The 27882-nt window shown below is 41.8% G+C and overlaps 1 protein-coding gene across 4 annotated transcripts in view; it reads right to left on the bottom strand.

Moving 5' to 3' along the window:
- Nucleotides 1-11960: 11960 nt before the first annotated feature.
- C8H2orf76 (chromosome 8 C2orf76 homolog) overlaps nucleotides 11961-27882 on the bottom strand; it is a 63055-nt gene continuing 47133 nt past the window's right edge. For all 4 annotated transcript variants that reach the window (XM_012749212.3, XM_020288527.2, XM_076005470.1 and 1 more), the window contains 3 exons: nucleotides 27665-27702; nucleotides 20640-20721; nucleotides 11961-12274 (listed from right to left, as the gene is read on the bottom strand). In XM_012749212.3, the coding sequence (XP_012604666.1) occupies nucleotides 12198-12274; nucleotides 20640-20721; nucleotides 27665-27702 (197 nt within the window). In that variant the 3' untranslated portion in view covers nucleotides 11961-12197. The remainder of the gene's footprint in view (nucleotides 12275-20639; nucleotides 20722-27664; nucleotides 27703-27882) is intronic.

Genomic DNA, 27882 nt, shown 5'->3' with positions numbered 1-27882 from the left:
TGAGAAAGTTGTATGAAAAAGATAAATCTTCACCTACTGTGATAGAAAGTCAAAATATTCTTCCTGAAATGGACAAACCAAGGAAAGCAACAGGAGCATATTATATGAAATATGGAGAGAACGAAAGAAACTGAGTTGCTCTGGGGGCCTGAGACTAGGGAGAGGAGTGAGATCAGGCAACTCTTATATAAAGCTTTTCGTACTATTGGAATGTTTTTTAATTTGGTAAAAATAAAATATACATATTTTAAATTATCAAAAAAATGAGGGTGGGTTCTTTTGATAATTTGGGAGTAGAATTTCATGTGTTCTCCACTTTCATTAACTTATCCTTTTTATTGGTAACTGAGACCAAGAGGCAACATTGCCCCTCCTTAAATGTTAGGTTGGGCCAACTTGGCATAACGTGTATGAATTTGCAGTTACAAATACATATGTGAAAGAAATTTTATTATTTCTTTATTTTCTTAAGTCAGATTCCAAGTCCCCATTTGGTTGGAAATTCAATCGCAGTTATTATTGGGCTTCCCTATCCCCTTCCCTCAAGGTTATGCAAAGGTCCTGGGGCAAAGTATTCCAGAAGGCTCTCTTAGTCTTCAGTTCACACTTCCCCAGAGATGCCTGTGGTCTCAATCCATGTGGTCCTGAATCGGGCCTGGCTGCTCCCTGCCAAGTGGAGGCCTGGGTCTTGGGTGGAGTGGGGGCGCTCGCCTGCTCGGGGGCATTGGTTCCCCTCTGAAGATAGCAGACCACCTCCCCAGAACCAGACACCGGCCAGCGGTAGAGCCCATAGGTTCCATCTCCTCCCAGCCTCCGCGGGTCACTGCAGCCTCCAGCTTCCTCTCCTTCCCCCACCCCTCAAGCGATTTGGCACTGAAGGAGTCTGTCTCCAAACTGCTCTGTTACAAGCACCCCTAGGCTAGGACACTGAAGAGCCCAAATGCCTTGGCCTGACAGGAGAAGAGAAGACAGAACCACAAGCAAACTGCTGTATCGGTAATCTACTCTGTACCCTTGATCTGGAGAGCCCGAGGAAGGCCAGTTACCAGGACCTTCCCATGGCAGGTCCCAGCACACTGACATGGGGGACTCAAGGCCACACAGGTCAGGGAGTCCCATTGGGTCCCATTCGGCTGTAAGAACTGGGAAAGGGCAGGGCTGGGTAGGGGCTATACTGTATCCTGCTCCTACCTCAAATAGCCTTCTCAAGATTCTCCTCTCCCCTTTTTAGCTCCTGTGTTTCAGCCTGCACTTAACCAAGTCCCTCCTGGCCATCCTAGTCTGGAAGCATCCACCAGCTGTGGTGCACGCGTTGGAGGGCTGCATGGCACTGACGGGACCGGGGGCTGAAAGCGACATCAGGAGAGTCCCCAGAGACGTAAAGAGATGCTGCCACTCTCAGGCCCTGCTCCTAGCCCCAACTCAGCCCTCTGCCCATGACAATTCTCTGCTACTGGCTGGACCCATGAAGAGAAGCCACAGAAGTACAGTTCTGCACCATGGCAGATTGGCTTTAATTCTGTTCAGTACACTAAAGTGAAACTTCTTAATTTTTTAATAACTTAGAAACACTAAGTACACTATGCAAGTCCAGCATCCAAACTCTTTGTACACTATCCAAAGAGTGAATGGCATTGCCTAATCACGTGGGAGAACACCCAGCCTTCAGTAAGGGAAGAGGGACGTCCCCTCCTGCAAAGAATCCCTGGCTCCCCTCTAGGGGAGAGTCACCCTTTATCCCCCAAAGCTCTGAGCACTGCTTGAAGTTTTGTCTTTTCACAAGCGACAAGGCGGCTTCCAAGCCCCTCCACAGAGCATAATAGATTCTCTCTGCAATTGGTTTGGGAAGGAATTTGTTTAAGCAACTTACCTAGGACAAAAAAAGGAGATTATGCACAATGCAATGTACTTGGGAGTTTTCAACAGAGTATCTATTGGCACTTGCATGCCACCTTTCTTGCTCAGCTTTAAAGAAATCCTCAAAAAACAAGCAGGTATTTTCCAAAGTGCTAACACATTACTGATATTCTTTTTAGAAATAAATAAGACTATGGAGGTACAACTGACTACAATTAGGTATTGGCTTTGAATTAATTAAGCATTGACTTTTTTTTTTTTGTAGAAACAGGATCTCACTGTGTTGTACAGGCTGGCTTCGAACTCTTGGCATCGAGATCCTCCCACCTCTGCCTCCCAAAGTGTTGGGATTACAGACATGAGCCACCACATCCGGCCTAAGACTTAAATCAAAATTTTAGGCAGTAGCAATCACTCGATCACTTTTGAGCACTAGTACAACATACCATACCATTTACAAACCGAAGTCTTTGTCTTCCAGCTATAGGATGCCAAGGCTGACTTACACAGGCTTACCAGGCTACTAAGCACAGTCCTTACCTAGTGACTCAGACCTGCTCTGTCATCTCCCAGGCCTGGGCAGACTCTGCTGCCACCTGGTGGCTGCAGGTAGGCAGAGGAGGGCAAGTCCAGAGCTGGTTTCCCTTGGCCTGACCTGCCGCCCGCACTTCTGCTCTGTGTAATGAATACTGGCTGAAACAGCAGGAAAGGTGTTATATTGCAAGCAGGGCTGCTCTACAAGACCTACAGATTAATGGCTGGCCATTAATTGGCTGTGGGTGCCTAGGCAGGTCTAGAAAATTCACACTGCAAAACCTGCCTTTGCAAGATTTTTCTTCCCAAAGATTATATTTGTTTGGACAACCTCTGTATCCATTCATTCTACCAACCCACCCAACCCTACTTTATTTTTAGCAAGTTATAGCCAGAGAATAGAGAAAGGGATGGATCTATGCATACAGAAAGGAAATGTAAATTGTTCTGCTGTTATTAATGAGCCCATTAGTCCTAACCGGGGGGAAATTCCCACCAGAAGGAAAGGGACATGTAAAAGAAACATTTGAAATACAAGAGGACTTCAAAATGCTCATAGAAAAATGGAATTAAAAGATAAAATAAAAATAACTTTATAAAAAAAAAAAAGAAAAGAAACATTTGACAGTAATGCACTCAGGGTTAGCTGCATCCCAGGGCAAGGCACTTCAGGAAAGGAAATGGGGAGGCAAGGATTCCTGGAAAGTGAAAAAACGAGCCTTCCCTGAGTCCAGAACACTACTGGGTTGTGCGGTTGGAGCTGACAGGTGGAGCAAGGAGAACCGCAGGCAGCAGGAAACCTGGAGGAGGGGCAGGAAAGGCCCGGCTCCGATGGTGGACAGGGGATAACCTCGCATTCAGTGTCTAAATTTCCTGTACGATGGAATTAATACTCTGTCTTCGTGGAATAGCGATGTGACACAAATTCTCCCCAGACAGAAGGTGTGTGTGCCAGACGCTGAGCTAGGTCGCCTTACAGAAGCCTCAGAGAAATTCTGTGAGGGAGGTCAGTGTTATCCCCATTTAAGGGAGCAAGAAACTGAGACCGAGGCAGGCTGAACAGCTTGCCCAAGGTCACACCTCTAAGCTAGGGACAAAGTGTGCATTCTTCCAACCCAGGCTCCTGACGTCAAGCCACGCACTCTCCTCCGCCTCAAGCTTGCCTAAAGCAAACACAGAAAAATAAATAATTCCAGTGCATGCAAAGATGCATCACTGACTTTTTCCCATTTGTATAATTTTAAATGTCACCGCAAGTTCACTTCTAGGTCACTTTTAAAACAAGCAACTTTGCTTTAAGGCAAGTGGGAAAAAAATTCTGCCTTAATTTGTACAGTTGTACAATCAACTGTTCGGGTTTCTACTCAGCTTTCCAGGGAACAGTTCAAACAGAAACAAATGACAACCTAGGACACTTATCTCGCCTGTTGTGAATAACCGCCACCGCGTTTTCCCCAGCCCTCACACGAGGCGCAGGATGGCCTCCGGGCATACACGGAACACGCGGCAGAAAAGGACTGTCAGCTGCATGAAAATGCAGGGGCGGCAGCAACTGAATCCAGACCTACAAAAACAACTTTTAACACTTTGCGTTTCCATTTCTTTCCTTCAGCGCCATTTGAAACACATGTGCACTCGGGACCACTGACCAATTATTCCAGAGCCAGTTTCCATGAGTTTGCAGATGGGGGTGACTGTTCTTCAACTAAAGAAACTCCTAGCGAGTCTGACCAGTCTACACAGATCTATCTTGCTATGAGACGAGCTTCAAGAATCTGTACAATTTTGCTTTAAAATTCAACTACAATCTTAAAGTCATTCATCGAAGGAATACCTACGCTGTTCTAAGTGCCAGGTCTGTTCTATGCACTGTGGACATGATAATGGTAGGAGACAGGACAGAAAAAGACTTTTAAAAAGAAAAAAGGAAAGTGGAGTTAGAGAAACGACGAGTTCCGCAGGGGTGGGCATTTGCTATTTTATACAGGGTGTGCAGAAAAGGCTTCTTTGATGGCATCTGAGCAGGTACCCGACAGGAAAAAGGGGAGGACCTATGCAAATAACCGTAGAAAAGGCGTTGCAAGCAGAGAGAAGAGCAGATGCAAAGGCCCTGGGGCCTGAGTATGTTTGGTGTGTACAGGAAGAGAACCAAGGCCAAGGAGGCTCTGCAGAGGGAGGGGAGACGCTGGACGAGGTCAGAGAGGTGGTAGAGGCTGGTCACGTAGGACTGTGTAAGCCCCAGCAGGAAACTGCCTTTTTCTCTGAATGAGAGTTTTGAAGTGAAGCATGACAAGACCTGACTTATGTTCCAGAAGAATCACTCTGACTGCCGGCAGAGAATTGCAGCAGGGTAGGAGTGGGAGCAAGAGGCCCCCTTTGGAAAGAAGCTACTGCAGCGATCCAGTGAGGGAAGGACCCGTGTTGGTCGTGAAAGATCTGAGACGAGGCCGACGCTGGGTGTCTTTTGAGGACGGAGCAAACAGAACTGGCTAGGCTGGTGTGGGCACAGGAGAAACAAGAGGAATCACCCCAAGTTTCGACCTGAACAAACGGAGAGCCGGAGTTCCTGTCCTGTGGTGGGGAGGACTGAGGAAGAACCAGGCTTGGGGAGGGAGCTCAGAGGCTCCGTTTCCACGTTAGGGTCCGAGGCGTCTCTCAGTGGACGCCTGCCAGCCACCTTTGTGGGGAGGGACAGTAGCAGGGAGGGGCTCCAGGGGCAGACCTGGGCTGTGGCAGCAGATTGGGAGTTGGCAGCTTCTAGTTGTCATTTAAAGCATGCGCACGCTCCTGGGAGGGCAGGCAGTTAGAGAAGTCAGGGGACTGCGCCTGGGCGTCCCACCGTGCAAAAGTGAAGAAGGTGAGCAAGAAGCACAAAGGAAACGAGGCGTGGCAGGCGAGGCCAAGGGAGCAGAGGGTTTGCAAGAAGGGCGTCCATTGATTCTGTGCATCAATGCTGCTGAGCATTAAGCAGTTCAAAGGCAGAGAATCATACTCCTGTGGCAACGGGAACATTTGGTGACCTTGGCAATTGCTGTTCCAGTACAGTGATGGCCAGAAGCCCCACCGGGGAGCTCAGAGGCAATGAGAGGAGAGGAAGTGGGAAGCGGAGGGTGTGGATCACTCTGTTCAGGAATCTGGCTGTGAAAGATGAGGCAGCTCTGGCCTGGTGGGAGGCAGTGCAGCACGTTCCTGTGCTGGGGGCGTCTGCTGGGAGGGGCAGCTTGAGATGCAGGAGAGGGGCCAGTGCCGAGTGTGTTCCTGAGAGGTGGCGCACCCACGCACCATGCACAGGTGAGGACAGACTTGGAAACGTGCTCTGCCAGTTCTCCCGCCTACACAGGACGGCAGGCAGGGGACACCTGCAGGTGTACCTGTGTACAACCCCGAGGAGAGGGAACACGGTGGAGGAGCACCCTCGCGTTGTCTTGAGATGGCCCGATGCGAGGACAGCAGCTCTAAGTGAGAAGGGGAGGGGTGAGGGGAACTGCAGGGCGGCACCAGGAACGGACCGGCGCTCGGCGCTGAGCAGTCAGGACCCACGGCTGGGTCAGGGAACAGGCGCAGCTGGTCCAGTGCGGGTGTGGAGAAGGCGGGGAGCAGGGGTTGAGCCCACGGAGAGGGGTGTCAGGGAGGTGGGGGCCTACACAAAGGAGTGATGAGGAAGGCTCAGAGGGTCTCAGCCAGGTCGGGGCCAAACAGGGGGAAGACAGCGGGATCAGTGAAGTGTAGGTCGGCGGGGTTGAGGAACTCCAGGGGCCGGGGTCACCAAAGGCAGAGATGGAAGGCAGAGGCTGGGAGGCGTGATACTGCGATTGTGTTGTGGACCAGGGTGCAGTGACTGATGGTGACCATGGCTCAGGTGTGCCTGCAGGAGTAGGTGGCTGGGACAGAGGAGATGAGAACCTGCAGTGAGTTCTGACCTAAGGGGCCTCAGGGTCCAGGAAGGTTTGTCTGTGTCTGAATTATGACAGGAGCCATACTGGAGACAGCGACAATGAGCCAGGAGCTAAAACTGTCAAGGAATAGGGGGGAACGGCATGGGGCCTTCTCTGCAGCAGGGTGGGGGGCGGGGGCAGTGTACGGTCTGGGGCCATAAGGCTCAAAGCCGCGAGTCATAGGGAGGAGGGCGGGGCAGGGATCAGGAAATTACACGAGGCGGTGCTTTGCTAACAGAACTTAGCACTGGAAGGATTGCAGACGGCAGCTCTCCATCTTCCTGCCCTCATTCCCCACAAGTCAGAAACAGAGGGGAGAACCCCAAACCTCGTCCTGCCACTCACCCCGGTCCAGAGGAGGAGTCAGAGCCAGGAGAGTGCCCTGGTCACTGCCCCGACTGACCCGACCGACCAGATGCGACTGATGACGAGGACACTGTTAGCGGTGGTGGCATCGTGTGTTGGACTTGATAGGGATGAGGCTAAAACCGAAAGCTCGAGTCTCTAAGGCAGCATGCCCCAAACGCTCTGCCTTCACTTGGTTCAAAAGAGTCGCATGACTTCATCGGGGACCTCAAATGGATTTTCTCCGTCTTAAACCTCGCTGCCCATGAATGGCATTATTTACTGAGCACTCACAGGAAGTGCGGGCAGCGCAGAGCAGAGGAGGGTCACTGCTGGCTACCAGCCACACTGCAGAGCAGCATGACACACATCCTGCACGTGTCTTTTCAGTCATTACACGTTACGCGATCCTTTCACTAATGATGGAAAAATGAGTCTCCAAAGGCCATTATCTAAACTCTTATGTTCGTAATCTAACCCAAAATGCACGTTTGGGGATGGGGGAACTGGTCTCAGGTCTGATTCACTGAATAAATTTATCTCCTTTGAAGGAAAGAAATGACAAAGCTGTGCCTTCCTCCTCCACAGCCTCACCTCCTGCAAATGCTAGAAGTGCAGAGTGACAGGCTCCGAGTGGCGCTGGGGTCCACGCTGTGGGTTCAACGGGAGGGATGGGTACTTTCCAGGCCTGCAGACATCCGAGACCCCCTGTCTTGATGGTAGAGTTCAAAATATTAACCTCAAACCAAGTAAGTAAATATTCCACTTCAATTACCTTTGCTACTCTGGTTAATCATGAGTTGCTCAGAGTAAAATGAAGTGAAACTGCCAGTAACCAATAATCAGAGCCCTTCCCCCAACACATGCATGCACCCACATGTACATGTATGTACACGTGCGCACACACAATGAAAAAACTATGACAAGAGTCTGGCTTCTCGGCCACTGCCATACTCAGACCCCTCTGCCCGGGAGAGAAGTGGCACGGCAATCTCAGCCCCCTCCCCCACCAACTCTTCCCTCCCCCTCCTGACCTCAGCAAGTGGCAGCAGTTTTCCAAAAGGGCCCAGGCCAGGCCACATCTCTGGGTGTCCTAAATAGGCAGGGTCACCATCTCTCCTGCCTGTGTCTGGAGCAGCCAGAAAAAGAAGGGAAAGCACATTCGATTTGGCAGAAAAGTGCTCAAGCTCACATGAAACCTGGCCTGGCTAGTGGGGCTAGGGCCTGTATGATCCTTTGGCACAGGGAGAGAAAACAAGTTCTCCCCAACTGAGAATGACAAAAATGTATGTAACGGGGTGCCAATCAACACGGGTGGGAAACTGTCTCTTGGCCCGTGGGTGACAACTTTTCTACCCTGTTTCTCCAAATGCCCAACTCCCCTTGTTTTCAGAGTAGCGGAAAGTGGGAGTTGAAGCCAGAAGAAACCTCTTTATCAGATTTTAGGCCTCAAGCAAGTGGCTTAATACCTGTGAGACTCAGGGCTCTGTGCTCCAAGATGAAGCAGAGGCTTCTGCACCCGCTGCTCGCGAGGAGCATGGTGAGACGCGTGGTGAGCACTGACTTCGTGCTAGCCCCTTCCCACTCAGTGCCTTGCCAGCAATGTCGCACTTGATCCCCAAACTCTGTGAGGTAGCCCTCGTTATCCTCTGGTTTCCCAGATGGGAAGCCAGGACTCCCCAGAGCTCTGTCACAGGCTCCGTGGGGGTGAGATGAGATGGAACATAAAACACATAGTGTCTGCACACAGTGGTGACCGGAAAAAAAAAAAAATGAGAGTTCACAACCATATTTAAAAGAATAATGCTTTAAAATGCATAAAATGATGCTTTGAAATGCATACCCATAAGTTTAAATAATGATATATGTGCAGGAAAAAAGGTCTGAAAGTATGCACACCAAGCCATGCAAAGGAATGACCTTTGAAGGGATTTTAACTTTTTACCCTCAAAACTGGTTGTTTTTAACAAGCAAATGTTACTTGTATAACTTAAAACACATTAAAAAGATCATAAATACTAAAAAATATACAAATAGAAAAAATAACCTAGATGAAAATATGTCCAAATGGTTATGGCAATTGCCTAATGAGTTTTTTCCTGCTTCTTTAGATTTCTGTATGTGTACTGGTTTTGTTTTTACCAATTTTTTTAAGAGATGGGGTCTTGCTATATTGCCCAAACTAGACTCAAATTCCTGGACTGAAGGGCTCCCTGCTGCCTCAGCCCCCTGAGTAGCTGGGACTACAGGCGTGTGCCACTGCTCTCAGCTGGTTTTCACTAATTCTTAACACAAGGGCACTCTCCTTGTGAAGTTAAACGTTATAGATAAGGCTTTTTACCACCTTCGCCTCCCAATCCTAGTCCCCTCCCCAGAAGTAATCAACATAATTAATTTGGAATGTATCCTCTGGAGTGCATGTGCATATATGTGTGTACCATGTGTACATTCACAACACATGTCTTTGTCCATTCCAGCTGCTCTAACAGAATACCATACGCTAGATGGCTTATAAACGAGTTTATTTCTTACAGTTCTAGAAGCTGGGAAGTCCAAGATCAAGGCACTGGCAGATTTGATGTCTGATAAGGGCCAACTGCCTCATAGACATTGTCTTCTCACTCTAACTTCATGTGGTAGAAGGCACAAGGGGTCTCTCTAGGGATTAGGACACTAACCCCATGCATGAGGGCTCGGCCACCATGACCTAATCACCTCCCAAAAGCTCTACCTTCAAATACCATTACCTTGGGGGTGAGGGTTTCAACATATGGATTTGGGGAGGATATAGACATTCAGTCCATAGCAACATACATATATACACATTATATATACATATCATTTTGTGTTTTTTTAAAACAAGTATCACATTTTATGAATCCCTCTGCAATTTCATCCATCAAGATGTCTCAAAGGCCATCCCATGTCAGTTAATAATATGGATCTTCCTCATTGTTTTAGATTAAGTAGAAATCCAGATATAGATATGCCATAGTTTATTTAGCTATTCTCCTATTAGCATCAGTTGCGCTGTTTACAGTGATTTTCTGTCATAAATAACACTGTAGTGAGGTCCCTTATAAACACCTCCTTCTGTAGGCATGAGAGGGTTTCTTTGGGGTAGATTCCAAGAACTGGAACTTCTGGGTCAACAGAATATGCACATTTAATTTGTTAATAGACACCAAACCAAATCACTTGCCTAAGTGATTGAACATGAATTTATACTTCTATTGGCAGTGTAGACACATATCACTGCCAATACTTATTACCAAACCCTTTACTTTTTGGCAATTTGGTGAGTGAAAATGCTACCCTATTGTTGTTTTAACTTGAATTTCCTTAAATAACAGGATGTCCATTTTTCACATGCTTATAAGCTATATATGTTTTCTTTTCTATTAAGTTCTTTATAAAAATGTATCCATTTTTCTGTTGTATGTTTGTTCTTTTCTCATTGATTTGTGAGAGTTCTTTATATATTCTAAAAACTAATTCTTTCTCTTACAAGGACATGTAATTTCTCCTAGTCTTTATCTTTTAAACTTTATGATTGCTTTTGGAATCAGTTTTTCACATAAATACATCAATTATACCAAATTATGGCGTTTGCATTTTGCTTGTTAAGAAGGCCTTCTTTACTCTAAGGTCACAAACATAATCCATATTTTTTTCTAATAAATTGATTATTTTGTTTTCTTGTATTTAGTTAGTCTGTCTGAAATTTTGGTAAAAGATATGAAATAGGGCCTTTAGGTTGGTCATGGTGGCTCATGGCTGTAATCCCAGCACTTTGGGAGGCCAAGGCAGGAGGATCACTTAAGCCCAGGAGTTTGAGCCCAGTGTGGGCAACATAATGAGATCCCATCTCTACACAAAATTTTTTATAAGAAAAGTAGCTGGGGGTGATGTCACACACCTACAGTCCCAACTACTCGGGAGGCTGAAGCGGAAGGATCATTTGAGCCCAGGAGTTTGAGGCTGCAGTGAGAGCTACGACTGTAGCACCACTATTCCAGCCTGGATAACAGAGCAAGATCCTGTTTCTAAAACAAAAAGGGTCCTTAATCATTTTTAAAATTTTTTAAATTAATTATTTTTAGCAACACTGAAACTTGCGCTTTCTACTGAAACCTCAGACTCTTCCACAGTGCTCTGCCTTTGCATATGCTAGTCCCTCTTCCAGAAAGCTTCCCCTTCTTCTCTTCCACGCAAAAGTCCGTGTTCAATCTTTTAAGGTACAGTTCAAGTGGTACTTCTTTAAAAAATAAGATAAAAATAATCCCACACAGAATTAATTACCCTGTCAACAATGCTCCCATAGCAGTACTGATACTCTATTAAAATCACTTGTTTATACTATATCTTTCCCCACTCATTCAGGCAAAAACTGTGTCTTATTTTCTTCTTTATTAACTACCCAGAAACCCAGGTCATCTGTGTGCTGAGCACTTTGTTTAATGAATAAAATAAATAGCATTTCTGTTTTAAAGAAGACTATTAACTCTTTCAATAAAGCACAGCATCTTTTGATCATGTTAATCAGACATTCAAAGTTGATTCTTTAAAAACAATAGGTTTTCTTAAGTTAAACTTTACCACAATGAAAACAATTTGCCCTACTGGCAATGTTAAGGGTTCATGGAGTAATTCCAGAGCCAGCTAACCTCTCTAGGAGTTTTGATTAGACACAGGCTGGCAGAGAGGGCCCTTTGAAACTACTCCTCCTCAGGTGCTGGTAGTCAGCTATTATCATGAATCAAAAGTATTATATTATTTTGAAAAAATGTATCTACCAGGACATAGACTTGTGTTCAAGGAACAATTTTTTTCCAGATGTGCAACCATCCTCCTACCTCCTGTCTCAAAAATAAATGAATTTGGTCCCATTATAGTTTGCTCCTGAAATCGAAAAACACAGCTCGGAAAGAAAAAATTCAGCAAGGTTATTTGTATAGGCTGAGATACAAAAAAAAAAAAAAAAAAAAAAAGAAAAGTAACTCTCTTACATCATACCTCCCTAAAATATACACCATTCAATGTCACATATGGTCAAGTGTATCACACACTCCCTGAACTACCAAAATAGCATTGATGGGTCTAAGAGAACTCAAAATCTCTAGTAGCCAAAGACAATAACAGATACTCTAATTAGAAACTATGGAAAAAACACAAAATAAACAGTATGACTTAGTCTTACAATCTTTTTAAAGAACGCAACAATGCAAGTCACGAAAATAATTCCTAATTTTAGAAAACAAATTATGATTTAAAAACAATAGTCCAAGATGATTTTTGAATAACAGTTTACTTCACTTTTTAAAAAGCAAATGTTTTTCTAATAATATACTATTTTACAACAAGAGAGAGAGAGAGGAGAACTGCAGAGAGATAAATCACCAGATTTTGGCTCCAATAGGAGAGCCTGGGATTAATTTTTTAAGATTTGTTTGTCAATTTTAAAAACTCAGTAGTGGAATAAAGAGCTTAATACAGGTATGCAAAAAGGCAGCCCCCGAGACGTTTTCACCAGGATGAAATGGGATTAGCTTTGTAGGTCTTATAATCTTCTTCACAGAAGAATGCAATTTCAGTTTCACTGGCTGAAAAAAAGAAAAACAGAAAATGGAAAAAAGATATTAATATAAAACTAAATTTTAAACAAGTATGGAAATCCGTATTACTTTGATTCCGTGTTTTAGAATAGCTTCAGATGCCCAAAGTGAAAAGGGTAATACATTTCACCAAATCAACAAGAAGTTTAAAGCACAATTATGAGAGTCTAAAATTCAAATTATTTAAAACTAAAAAGAAAAATAACCAACAAATTAAAATTAAGGTTAATGATTAAGAATCTGGTTTTCAGGAATCATAAAATTGCTCATTTACAGTCTTAGAAAATAACAAACCTTTATATGTTTTCAAATATGCTACTCAGTTACTGAAGGAGGGGGAAGAGGAACTCCCCCCCATGAAATTAGCCTGTAGGTATAATAATTTAATACTTAGAGGATCAGAAGAATATTTTACAGATCACTTTACATTCTCCCTCATGACCCATCAAAATATGTGTCTGAAGAAGTTAATTTTTTGCCCTGCTCATGATTAATTCATGAGGCTTCAACAATATGCAAAGTGAAAGACACAAATTGGCTTCTACCTCAATATCTTCAAATACCTCTAATTATTCACAGGGGATATGGCACAGCTAAAGGACCCACAAAGGTTCAGAGCAGTCACAATTCTTTCAACCTAGCAGGTCAAGGACTCTGTCTTCTAAAACAATAAGTCAGCAACATTATTAATTCAGACTGGAGACAAATCTGATGGAGAGCCTTCCAATTATTAAACATGCAATTCTTTAAGGTGTTGTGCCAACAAGTTCCACATTCGTTTTTTAAATTAAACCAGAAGTTAATACAGTCTGCTTGGCTTTTACAGAAAGAGCAAAAGGGCCTTCAGAATCTCCACGAGAAAACAGACAAGATTATTTGTAATGAATACTGAGCACTCAATTAACATACTCTGAAAACAGACAAGTGAAACTCTTCAAGTCAAATAAATAGGATAATAAGGAAGGGTGCCAAGGATTACCACTGGTCTCCTCCTTTACAACTCTCATCTCCTCATTAGGATTTATCACAAAAGAATGAAATTAAAGAGATTAGCATAATGTTGCATTAAAAATATTTTTGCTGTTTTTAAGAATATCAAATTTAATGGCTCTCAATCATAAGCTACCCATGCTCATTACAGAAAATAAAGAAGTGCTGAGAGAAAAAAATAAAATCACCCATCGCCTCAGATCCTCATTCAGGTCTATACTATACTTCAAGATTAAATTTGAGTAGATGAAAATCAGATTGCAAACTCTCAGCACAAGGTGCCTGGGGACAAGGAAGAGAAACTGGGGATCAAGGAGGAGGCACTGTCAACAGATGCACCCTAGGCAAAGAGTAAATTAATGTACCATTAAATTTTACAAGAAAATGGCATTTAAAAGAATGGGCAAAAGGCTCCACACTTAAAATTCATTTTTTTAAAAAAAATCAGAAAAGGGGGCTTCAAAAAATTCAGTATTCAAAGATAAGATATTTGGAGATCTATCCTTTATACAAAAAGCTCCTGAGGTTTCCTTTTTTGAAGGGAAGCATGCCCAGAGGTAGACTTATATAATTTGCAAGTGATTCTAATCAACCTTCTGATGGAAAATGAGCAAAAGACACCCTGTTCTTAATAATCACAGAGCAAGCTTTTATCTGCGATGTGCTATTTACATACGGAACTTTGCACAGGGCTTTGCCTACACAGCACTTCGCTCAATTCACGCTAACTGTAATTACAATTTTCACTTACTGCAGTTGACATTTATCTGCACCCCTTTTGAAAAACTAATATGTTGCGCAGCTCTTCGGTACAGCCAGCAATCGTAGGCTCAGAAGAAGAAGCTGATGGAAAGCAAGGACTGACAAAGCAGTTTTGTTTTGACGGTAGGTTCTCTTGGGTCTAATTAACTTACAGATCAACCCATTATTTACATAAAGTATTTATGCCACCTCTCATAATATAGTCTCAGAATGAGATAATCTATGGTAAAGATTTTCTTTTCAGATGATAGCAGTTTTTGTCAAGAAAACTATATTGACAAATGGGTTAAATGCAAATACTTCGGGTTGATAAAAAAAAAAATTTCACCCTTAACAAACTGGAAAACACACACATTAAAAGTTACTCTGAACATTTAAAAGTATTAATAAAACATAAAATGGATTTTAAACTTCAGTAACATGGTCCTAAATAGAAGTAGAATATAATGGCTCTAAAAATCTGTGAAACTGTTAAAAATGTTTGAGAGAATAATTTCAGGGACTTACATTGCAAATTTGCCAATTTAAGTGAAAACATATTAGAAATGATTTTTAAGACCTCTACATAATCGCTGTTTCTATCATTATCCCTTAAATTCCTGCTTCCCAAATACTATTTAAAATGGATCCTTTAAAAATGGCTCGGGATGAACCCTCAGGCCGTCTACCGTGTGCTGGTCCCCTAGGGCACCTGATTTTAAATTAAATGTGCTGCGGGCGGCAGTGCAGTCAGGTGCAGAGTGCCCTGGCATGGGAATCCAAAATGAATGTGCAATCTAAAATCCAATAAATACATTGCCACTTCATCCCTTCGTCTCACTATCAAATGAAATCAAGTAAGAACCCCCCAAATACATTTGTAGGATCATTTTAATACTGACGTTCAAGTTTAATGACATGAACACAAGCCATGGTATTCAGACTTTGGATAAAAAATTAATAATTTTTTAATGCTTGCAAACAACACACACACACACACACACACCCTTTAATAGGAAAATAATGACTTTAAGTTAAAGAATATAACCACCAATTTTAAGTGTAAAATCCCTAAGAAAATTAAATGCAATGTATTTAAACTCTTCAACTAATTTATCTCAATAAACTCATCTCTCAATAAGAATTTATCACATATTTTCTAAGTCCCTAGCCTGCTGCTGGTCAGTCCCAAAGTGGCATGAGGCACCAGCCCCTGCTGTCTGGAAACAGGAGACTGAGACATGGGCACTGACTTTGTCATCCAGATGATCCACAATTGGGGCAGGCTGCCACGTGACAGTAACTACAGGTCACCAGCCAAAAAATACGTGAAGGGCGGGGTGTGGCTTCTGTGGCAATCTGAGGCCAAAACAAAGTTCCACCCTCTCTCCTGCTCCAGAAGTACAGCCTATCCTTCCAGACTTTGCAAAATCCTAACTACAGATCATTCAAAGTTGTGCTCACTGCTGACTTATATTTCTAAATTTTTACCAAAGGAGGCCAGCAATTCGGCAAACAGGTCCCAACTGCCGAGCCTTTTATTGCACACTTGCTTCGAGTGACTGTTTTGAATCAGCTGGCAGAGATGATTTCAAGCTACAGTTTGAAGAAAACAAATAATTGTTTTTGAAAACCTGTTCTTTGATAGCCTGGGTACATGCCTGTAATTTCCACAATGGTGGGGGTAGGGGTGGTAAAAAGGGAAGAACAACCTACAGAGTTTCATTCTGAGTTCCTGTTCTGGAATCCCAGATTCCCTGGGCTCACCACCCAGGTTACCACATCGACATTTCCACATAAATGTGAACAATGGCCACCATGACTCCCTGCTGAGGAAGAAAACATGCATGCCCTAAGATATTACTACCCGAAATAAGAAGGGGGAAGGGAACCAAACCAAGGAAACACAAATCAAACAGGATCCTGATAAAGAAGCTGGAGCAGAAGAATCCTACAATATTCCCAGTTTATAAGAGATAACCAACGAGGCACAACCGAGCTCTGGTTGGGGGCGGAGGACAGAAGGGACATACACAGTGAAAACAAACCACAGAGGAGTTTTGGAATTATTTCAGGACCTGGCTTGATGAGAAGCCTTCCCTCAGACAAGCATTTACCCTTTGGCCCACTGTATCTTGTTTTAAAATATTTCCAATAAAAAATGACCAGCTTTGGAAGAGTTACCCTGCTACAGTTTCTCTCTTTACACTAGAGTGGATTCAAAGATAATAGTAATAAAATGTAGGGACATGAAAGAGATAAAATATCACTTAAAAAAAAAAACCTTGCATACAAATATATTACTCAGGGGAATTAGTACACAAAAATTAGTACTACAATTGTTAATAACAAAGTTAAAAGTCTTTAAATTATAAATAACATGTCTAGGTCAAGCTACCTTATTCCTTTCACCAAGCAAATCTTTTTTATTTATATATTTTTGTACTAAGTCCACAAGCAAAAACTTCCACTGACGTCAGGTGTGGAATATACAATGGGGATCTGCAGTGCAGATAACACCCAGAGGATGAGCTGGAGAATTTCTCTGTGAGAAAAGAAATCTTCAAACACGTTTTTTTCCCCCCTAATTTCCTCTCTCAAAGCCTTTCTTTTCCTTTCATGACTCCTACAGAAAAGTCCTAATGATAAATTTGTTACACGGGCATTATTCCCATGGCAACTGGCTGTGATAGCAGAGTGACAGCTCTACAGCAAGATCAAGTGGTGAAAAGGCAGACAGGGACGACTTCAAATTTTTCTCTTAAACCTCTGAAAAACCTAACCACACATGGCACCAAGGGAGGAAAAATTCCCTAGAAAAATCACATGCTTCAAGTATCATTTTTACAACTCTGACTCCCCCTCAGAATTTTTTGTTGCTCTCCGGGGACCCTCGTCTCCTTCCCTGGGTGCAACCTCGGCTTGTTCCCTGGAGCACAGCAACGCTGCTCTAGGCAACAAAGAGGAAATCGCTCCCCGCAGGGCCCCAGGTGCCCTGTGCCTGGGCTGCCGGCTTGCCTGGGCTCCTGGGTCAGGAGGGCAGTTTGCAGCCCCCATCCCACTCAGAAAGGAGTGGAGAATCGGGGAAAAGGGTCTGACTCTGATCCAAGAACTGTGGCCTCAAAATGAGATGACAAAAAGAGGGATTTGATTCTCACCTTTACGGACGCTCACTACATGTGTCAGTCTAAAAATAATGACAAGAACCAACAACTCAGTGTTTTAGTAAAGTCAAAACATTTGCCAACTGCCTTCCCCAGGATGGCTTCCAGATCAAACAGGCGTCGTTGAGGGCCTTTTACATGTGTTATTCCCGAAAACATCATTCTTTCATGAAACCCTTCTGACAACTTTCTGAAATTGGCTTTATAATTCCCATTTTTGCAAAAAACAAAATAGATTTTCAGAGAGAATAAGTGCCTTACAGAAGGTCACAAAGCAAGTAAAATGTACAGCCCTTATTCAAACGGATTTTCCCCAACTTTGGGGGTTTCTTCTTTGTTTAAAAAAATAAGTCCCTTAATTATAAGGAATATAGGTAAACTACAGAAACGTTTTAAAATCACATGAAAAGCAATTAGATAATACAGAGAAGAAAGGAAAATATGAATTACTGGCAATGCCACTACCCTGAGAAACCATTTCTATAATTATATTATATATTATATATCACATATATATTATATTATATTATATTATATTATATTATATTATATTATATTATATTATATTATATTATATTATATTTCTATGGTATATGATCTTTTCCCCATATACACATGCACAAATGTAAATATCAACATGTTTAAATAATGGCATCACACAATATATTCTATGCCCACCCATTAAATAAAGCTCTGCATCGGTGATTCACACACAGAGAAGGTGAGGGATAACCCCTCCACCCACTGAAGGCATCTTACAACCTCATAGCTTGCTCCTGTTGGCTCAGTAATAAATATGACAGAAAGTTAACCTTGAGAAAGTCTTAGGTCAAATTGTCCTACAGAAAATTAGATATAACATACATTCCCAACATGGTACAAGAGAATTCATTTCCCCACACCATGAAATCCATTTTTTTTCATGTCTACTAATCTTACAATAATTGCTGCTTCCCCAGGGTGACCCAGTTAGTAAGAAGCAGAATTCGGTTTTTGAGGTTTTAGGGTTTTTTTTTTAACTTTTTTTGTTTTTGTTTTTCTAAGAGACAGGGGTCTCGAAATATCCTCAGGTAGGTCTCAAACTCCTGGCCTCAAGCAATCATCCCACCTTTACCTCCCAAGTAGCTGGGACTACAGGTGTGAGTCACCGTACCCAGGTAACTTTTTTAAAAAATATGTTAGAAATGGGATCTCTTTATGTTGCCCAGGCTAGTCTCAAACTCTTGACATCAAGTGAACTTTCCACCTCTGCCTCTGGAGTAGCTGGGATTACAGGCGGGAGCCACCGTGCCCAGCTCTGGACTCTTAACCATTAGTCTACTACAAAAAAATAGTTATCTATTTTAATTGCATTTCTCTCATTACTAATAAGATGGAACTGTTTTTCATATGTTAGCTATTTTTTCTATCAGTAAAATTTCTTGTTTATCTTTTTCATACTAATTACAAGAGCTCTGTATAAAGTCAGGGTAATAACTTCTTACCTATCATATATGCTACAAATATTTTTTCATAGTTTATTGCTTCTTTAACTCTGCTTACAGTTTTTAGTTTTTATGTGGTCAAATCTTCCCCTTTATGGCTTCTTCTGCCTTTGAGGTCATGCTTGGAAAGCTCTTCTCCGCCCCAAGATTATGCTATTATTGAGCTATACTTTCTTTTTTAAAAATTTTTTGGCCAGGAGTGGTGGCTCACGCCTATAATCCTAGCACTTTGGGAGGCCAAGGCGGGAGGACTGCTCAAGGTTAGGAGTTCGAAACCAGCCTGAGCAAGAGTGAGACCCCTGTCTCTATTAAAAATAGAAAGAAATTAATTGACCAACTAAAAATATATATGTATATTTTTTATTTATATAAATATAAATAAATATATATACACACACATATATATACACACACACACAAAAAGAAAAAACTAGCCAGGCATGGTAGTGCATGCCTGTAGTCCCAGATACTAGGGAGGCTGAGGCAGTAGGATTATTTGAGCCCAAGAGATTGAGGTTGCTGTGAGCTAAGCTGACGCCATGGCACTCACTCTAGCCTGGGCAACAAAGTGAGACTGTCTCAAAAAAAAATTTTTTTTTACATTATAACATTTAATCCATCTAGAATTTATACTATAATAAAACTGAGATAAGGATTTAAATTTTATTTTCCTGAATACTTTGGCAATGGGTTTGATATAATTTTCTGGCTAACTCACTCTCTCTGTACTTATTTGAGATGTTAACTTTATCATCTTGTGAAATCTTAACTTTTTTTCATTACTATGTTTTTGGATTTCCCATTCTTTTCCACGGAGCTGTCAACTCCCACATCAGTACCAATAGCTAATATTTATTATAGCTTTATGCTTTAACAACAAACAGAGGTACCTTCTAGGTGCCACCTGCTATATTAATAGTATTTGAAGAAACAAATGCCACATTAAAAATTGTTTTTCAAATAACAACAATCAACCTTATGTATTCATAATACAGAAAGACACTCATTCTGGCAAATATTATAGACTTCAACACAGAAAACAAGTCTAAGATTTCACAACATGTTATTTAAGATTCTATTCAAATATGAAGATCTATGTCAGGAATTCACGTTAATCACATGAGTCATTCAAAAGTAAATTCCTGACATATGCAATTAAAGTAACTCAATAGAACACCTATCAAAAAAAAATTAAGGCTTCCCAATGTGGACCTCACTTATTGTGTTCTTTAACCAGTGTGTACAAATAACTACAAAGGACATGTGATTTGTGACGCTCTATCATAGTCACTGACCACAGCGGTGTGTCAGAGGCACAATGTCTTTAACTGCTCAGACCTCTCTGACACCCACCACTCCCTCTATTGCCAGATATCTTTAGGTATACACATAAGTAGAATAACAGTGACATCTAATGGCCACAAAACACGTCACATAACATTTCTTTTAAATGGAGTTACCTGCACGTTCCAGGGTGAAAGGCCAAATCGAGTAATTTTTCAGCTGCACACTAGACTGTTTTAGATTCCACGACTTGGTGGGCCCTGAGTGATTTGGAAGACTATCGGAAACCACGCTGCACGTTACACAGACAACATCTCGTATCACATTCCACATTCGTGCTACTGTGTCCATTTCTCTCAAACCATCAGCTCAGGTGATGATGATAAGACTAAGCAGACATGGTACTAATAACCCATCAATCACTTAAGATGACCCTCAGCAGAATTCTGAGCACCATTTCTGAAAAGCGCTATTTGATTCTGCACATTTGGGGAGCCAATGTCTACTGCCCTCAGTCAGGCGACCAGAATCACAGCATTCCTGTCCTCTGAATAGTTATCAGGGAGTGTAAAAAGCACCAAGGGGAGCATGTACTTTGCAGCGAGTTACCCAAATGTAATCAGCCAGGCCCCATCATACACTCCGGAAAAGCAAGCGCCCCCTCTAGCAACACAAGGCCCCCTTTCTCACCGACTCCAGCTGCTTTCAGAGTTCTGTCTTCCTTTAGCAGGAGTCTGTCATCATCTTCCAAACTCAACACAAGTTCATTTGACTAAAAAGAAAGAAAATATGCGTTTTTTCAGTACTTACATGAGTATCACATTTGGTGGGACGTCTCAAAGGCAGAGTTCTTACTCTGAGTCACAGCTATACTCTAAGTCACATTCTATCCCTGCTACTATAACGAGGGACGTGAGCAGGTGCACAGTGAGGACCTACTAAGCGCACACACCATATGAAGCCCTGGAGAGACCGTGCTATACAGCACAGGCCTTGGAGCTAGATCTGGATTCAAACCCAGGCTCCACCACTACCCAGCTGTGTGTTCTCAACAAACTATTAATACATGACCTGTCTGAGACTCAGCCTCCTCCTCTGTAGAACAGGGGAGGAGAACACCCCTTTCTCATGGCCTTGTGGCAAGGACAAAATAAGGCCACAGCCCTCGGCATGGTGACGCCATGCAGCAGGCACTGTTAGCAGCTGTCACCGCTCTGTGTGGTCATCATCTTCTCACGTCATCCTCACAATAACCCAGGAGGAATCAGAGAAGTTAGGGTAGAGGCCCGGGGCACGCACTAGGCAGCAATGGTGCTGGGGTTCAAGCTCTGGCCAGTCTGACTTCCAAGAGAAGCAAGTTAACCTCAAATGGCCAAAGTCAGGTATCCAAAAGCCTTGCCCCAGCTAATAAGCATTTGGTTCCCTGTCATATCGACTGCAACATTTCTCTATGCTATTTGGGATGGGGGTGGATGAGGGTGCCCTCCAGTGACACTTCAAATCCAGTTAGACTTCATAAACACAGGAGCAAATGTAGAGTCGATCCCGGCCCTGAACAGCACATGGCGCTGACCACTACGTGGGCACAGTACCACCTGTCAGCCAGGATGCAGCTGTTTAGCAACGCGTTCTATTTCTAGAACTCGGCTGGGGCAGAGCCAACAGAAAGGCCTCTGCGCAGCCAAAAGAGAAGCCCGGCGGCCGGACGCCACGCTCGGGGCTCGAGGACGACATTCGCTGCAGAGCACAGGGGCTTGAGCTCCAGAGCCACAGATTAAAGAAAGAAACTTAAAAAAGTAATTTTGGAGTAGGTAATACATACTTATGATACAAAATTATCCAATCACATAAGGGTTAAAAATGAAAAGTCAGTCTCTTCCCAACCCCCATCCACTGGCTACCTAGTTCTCCTCCAGAGAACTTGCTCTAATTCCTGTGCCTCCTTCCAGAGGCTGTCTCTGTACATGTAGTGCAGGCAGATGTGTCTCTCAATTCTTCCACACAAACAGTGGCACAGTATATGCTATGGGGCGCCTCACTTTTTTCTCTTAAAAACGTAGCTTAAAATCATTCTACACCAGTAAGAGCTGCTTCACAGCTTATCAAGGCTGTGGCATATTCCACTGAGGGACACACACCCCCACTCGGGCCCTACCAATCGACACTTGGGTTGTTTCCAATCTCTTGCTACCATAAATAATCCTGTAATGTATATCCTTGTACATATATTGCATATGTACAAGTTTTACGTGTAAGATAAATTCCTAGAAGTAGAATTATTGGGTCAGAGAGTTATTCACAACTCTCTGAAAAAAAAAAAAAAGTTCTACACATTTTGACAGATGTTGCCAAATAACTCTCTGGAGAAGCGATACCAGTTTACACTATCACTACCAATCGCTGACAGTACCTGTTTCCCACACCCTCACCAATAGTGTGTTGTGAAAACCTTCTTCTGATCTTTGCCAATCTGACAGATGTAGATTACGCACAGTCTTTTTGTTGTTGTTGTTGAGACAGAGTCTAACTCTGTTGCCTGGGCTAGAGAGCTAGGCATTAGCCTAGCTCACAGCAACCTCAAACTCCTGGGCTCAAGCGATCCTCCTGCCTCCGCCTTCTGAGTAGCTAGGACTACAGGCATGCGCCACCATGCCTTGCTAATTTTTTCTCTATATATTTTTAGTTGGCCAATTGATTTCTTTCTATTTTTAGTAAAGACAAGGTCTCGCTCTTGCCCAGGCTGGTCTCGAACTCCTGACCTCGAGCGATCCACCCGCCTCGGCCTCCCATAGTGCTAGTATTACAGGCGTGAGCCACTACTCCTGGGCTACACATAGTCTTAATTCATATTTATTATGAATAAAGTTGTAAATATTTTGGTTTTTAGTGGAGTTGTAGGATAATTTATCTAACGGAATTGTAGAATATCTTCATACACTAAAGAAATTAGGCCTTTTCTGTTTGAAAAATTTCCCCACTTTTCATTTGTTCCTTGATTTTTCATATAGTGTTTTTTTCAAACAGAAGGTGCTAAATGAATTTTTGCTGAATAACTTAATGAAAATGTATCAGTCTTTTATGGTTTCTTAGTTTTCTATCATACTTCGAAACTTTTCTCACACCAAGGTTATGTTTTCAATTCCATGTTTTCTTCAAATATGTTTATGAGTTTCGTATTTTAAACTTTTAATTGTGGAGACTTTCAAAAATATAATACTGGCAGGGTGCAGTGGCTCACGCCTGTAATCCTAGCACTCTGGGAGGCCGAGGCGGGCCGACTGCTCAAGGTCAGGAGTTTGAAACCAGCCTGAGTGAGACCCTGTCTCTACTATAAATAGAAAGAAATTAATTGGCCAACTAATATATATAGAAAAAATTAGCTGGGCATGGTGGCACATGCCTGTAGTCCCAGCTACTCGGGAGGCTGAGGCAGCAGGATTGCTTGAGCCCAGGAGTTAGAGGTTGCTGTGAACTAGGCTGACGCCACGGCACTCACTCTAGCCTGGGCAACTAAGTGAGACTCTGTCTCAAAAAAAAAATACAATACATACAGACTAGTGTAATGAACCCCCCCCCCCATTCATACCCATGACCCAACTCGAACAAATTATAAGGTCATGTTCAATCCATTTTATCTCTATCCTCATCTATGGGTTTAATTTTTTACATTTAAGCCATTAATCAAATAGGTATACATATTAGCATAAAGATAGGGATTCAGCAAAACTGTTTTCTAGATGTCTACCCAGTTGTCCCAATACCATTTATTGAATCCTCCATCTTTTATCCATACACTTGAAATGCCAAGTTTAGTATACACTCAATTCCCCTATATATTTGGGTCTACTTTTAGACTTTTAATTCTGTGTCATTAAATTACCAGCTCATGTGATAGCAGCACACTGTTTTAATTACTATAGTTTTATGATGTCTTAATATGTTAAGCCTAGTCACCTTCGTTTTTCTTTTTTTAGAATTCTCTTATTCTTATTTGTTTTTTACATATTAATTTTACAATCAGCTTCAGTTTACATATATATACAAATGTTCTTAGCATTTTATTGGGGTGGCATTAAATTTATAAATTAGTCAAGAGAGAACTGACATCTTCTTGCTATTGCATTTTCCTATCCAAAATATCCTAAGCATTTCTACTTAAGTCTTATTTTGGGTTAAAGTAGAAATTCACAAAATAAAATACACAGTTTAAGAGGAGTTCACTTCAGTGAGTCTAGACAATTAATCCCAGAGCTCGGATTCATATTTTCAAGAGTGTGTGTGAGCGTATGTGTATGTGTGTGTGTTTGTGTGTGAGAGAGAGAAAGAGACAGAGAGAGACAAAGAGGGGTGGAAGACAATAGCATTTTAAAGTTTTCCTCTTAAAGCCCTTGCACATTTCTTGTAAAGTTTATTCCAGGGTATGATTTCTTCCTTTTACATACTTTTAACAAGGAGAGCTATCTGGTTCCAAACTCACAAAATATAAGACAAAAAATAAAGTTTTTATTTCAAAATATGGTTTTGTTTTGTTTTGATACAGAGTCTCACTCTGTCTCCCTGGCTAGAGTGCCATGGTATCAGCCTAACTCACAGCAACCTCAAACTCCTGGGCTGAAGCCATCCTCCTGCCTCAGCCTCCCAAGTAGCTGGGACTACAGGCGTGCACCACCACACCCGGCTAATTTTTTTTCTAGTTTTAGTTTCCTAGCTAAGTTTTTTTTTCTTTTCTATATTTTTAGTAAAGACGGGGTCTCACTCTTGGCTCAGGCTGGTCTTGAACTCCTGGGCTCAAGCAATCCTCCCGCCTCGGCCTCCCACCGTGCCCGGCCTCAAAATATTTTTAATAGAAATATTCTGACTTTAAAAATAGACTACTGATTTCAATCCATAACACATACACATGTTTTTTTGATAATCATAGTCACATAATAGTAATTATTTACAATGTAGTGCTGATTCAGCCATTCCACAAACACTTAGCTCACAGTCCAAACAGGAGGCTCTGGTGGGAAGGTATCCAGATAGCCTTTTTATTATGGTGACGGGAAGAATTTCTGAGGATACCTAGTATCTGCAACTAGGAAAGTCTCTAAACCCAGAAAATTGGGGAAATGGGGAAAATTTATAAATGAGTTCATTAAGATACAGGGGTTATTTGGAAGTCTCTCCCTTTGACTGAGGAAGGAGATTTAATTGCAGCTGGGCCAGAAAACTGACAGGCTGGGCCAGCAATGCCGCAGGCCCCACAGACAGGAGAGGAAGATGAAAGGACAACAATCACTTGGGAATCAGAAAAATGTCTGGGAGTTGGATAAGGCACAAATGAGGACACGTGGATGAAGTACTTCTGAAGTTTTAAAACTGTATCTATAAAAAATATATCAAACCTTTCCCTTATAAAAGTTGAAGTGTAAATGTGCAGACCATCCCCAGAGCATATAGTCTGTAACTGACTAATATGGTTTAGATGAAAGTTTATGAAGCCAGATTCCAGCAACATTCTAAGTGACTTAATCTGTTTTGGGAATTCCCGCTTAAACAAATACATCATTCAGCTGGAAAATAAGCCCAAAATTTACAACTAGAACATGCCAGGGTGAAACATGTGTTTTAAATATAACTAACCATTCTAAGATTTTTTTCTTCCAACTACAGGAGGAGAATTTCCTGACTTTTTAAAATGTCATAATACTGATTATTTGAACATGGTGAACTATGTCTTCATTTAAATCAGGGGTCCTCAAACTTTTTAAACAGGGGCCAGTTGACTGTCCCTCAGACCTTTGGAGGCCTATTGGAGAGTGCGGCACACATTCCACACATGCGCACTGTGGGCCCGGGACGAGTCGGCTGCGGTGGGCCCGATAAATGTCCTCCGCGGGCCACATGTGGCCCTCAGGCGGTAGCATGAGGACTCCTGATTTAAATAAAGGAATAATCTACTAATTACTCCTTTCAGGAAATATGAGCATATGAACAGGCCCACCAATGCAGAACATGCAACACCGAATGGAGAATGATACACTTTGCTTTACAATCTTTTCAAAGAGCATATTGTTTCATTTTAATTTTATTTACATTTTATAAGATATTTATATATACTTTTTCCCTATTAAATAGGAACACACTTCCTATTCTCTACATTTTAGGAACCAGATTGGAAACCCTTTGTAGAGAAAGTGAAGTCAGTGGCCAGATACAGTGGCAATACATTCCAGCACCCACAAAAAGGGCATGTCCCACACTGCGGCTCCAGACACGTGTGAGCACATTTTGAGGTATTTACATATATAATCCTTGGTATAAAAAAATAAAGTTACTATTAGAAGAAATCAACCCTGCCAACTGTTGCCCAGTGAAACTGATTTCAGACATCTGGCCTCCAGAACTGTGAATGAATAAATGTGTGTTGTTTTAAGCCACACAAAAAAATAAAATTAAAATAAAATAAATTTAAAAGCAAAGTCAACAGAAATACCCTCTTGGCACTTTCTTTGTGATCTGTGACATATATTTATTTCAGAGCTGATTGAGTTGATGGAGTACATCTATGACAAAAAGAGAGAATGAAATGAATTCATAAATACTTCATTCAGAAATTGTTATGGAAAAACTCCTATGAACCAGGCATTGTGCTAGATATCGGAGAGATGAAGAATATTATGTCGGCCGGGCGCGGTGGCTCATGCCTGTAATCCTAGCACTCTGGGAGGCCCAGGCAGGAGGATCACTCAAGGTCAGGAGTTCAAGACCAGCTTGAATAAGAGCGAGACCCCATCTCTACTAAAAATAGAAAGAAATTAGCTGGACAACTAAAAATATATAGAAAAAATTAGCCAGGCATGGTGGTGCATGCCTATAGTCCCAGCTACTTGGGATGCTGAGGCAGAAGGATTGCTTGAGCCCAGGAGTCTGAGGTTGCTGTGAACTAGCCTGAGACAGAGCAAGACTCTTTCTCAAAAAAAAAAGAATATTATGTTGTCCTTGAGTAGTTATACAGTTATATAGTAAAATCAAATTACTGCTTTTATGAGGAGTCTATAGAAGGTCATTGAGATTGAAGAAAAAGAACATTCTTAAGATTGTGGCTTCATAAAAAACATTTAAAGAATAAGAAAACAAATGTAAACACACGACAAATACATAATTAAATAGCTGTCTGTGGGGAAGGCTAGACAACTTCAGGGTTGCAAACTATGCCTTGGTGAAACTAGATTTGTTCCTAGAGCTACAGTCTTGGGCCTTCTCTTACACACAGCAAGAGTCAATCAGAACAAGTAAATTATTTGTATCTTCTTCTGGCCCTTTTCTTCTGGTGCAAAATTAAGAAAATCAAAGATACTGGATTGCCAGATAATAAGTTCTTTTTTAATATGTAATCTTAATATGTAATATTTTTAAATATGTAATATATAAAACTTTCCCAAGTTTTATCCTTATTTTATGTTAAATATGTCTTTGATAAACAACATATACCATGCTTTTTTTTTTTTTTAAATTATGGCCTTTTAAAAGCATCTACTACTAACAGAGATAATGACTTCACCTTTTTATTTTTTAATGGAAATGTAAGGCAGTAAATAGGGAACCTACAAAATAAAACATGCTAGTATAATGAGAAATATTTTAGATGCACATTGTTCATTCACTTATTCACCAATTCAACCAACATTGATTACTTGCTAGGTGCCAAATACTAAATATGTGAAACGTACCTTTGATTTATGTGCTTGATGAATGATCTTTAGTTTATCTGAAAGAAAAAAGCAAGTTGTATTTTTACACAGATTATTCTAAAACTTCTTTTCAGATTATTAAAGTGAGATGAGGGGGTGGCTATGAAATTGAGAAATTTAGGTCTTCGCCTTCTGACCAGATTCACTTAAAAATCTGGTATATTGTAAAATACAAATTATTTTTGCAAATCATTAAA

The sequence above is a fragment of the Microcebus murinus genome, chromosome 8, assembly GCF_040939455.1.
Source record: "Microcebus murinus isolate Inina chromosome 8, M.murinus_Inina_mat1.0, whole genome shotgun sequence".
Lineage (NCBI taxonomy): Eukaryota > Metazoa > Chordata > Mammalia > Primates > Cheirogaleidae > Microcebus > Microcebus murinus.
Note: the sequence above shows the minus strand (reverse complement) of the source record. Positions and strands in the feature narration are given on the sequence as shown.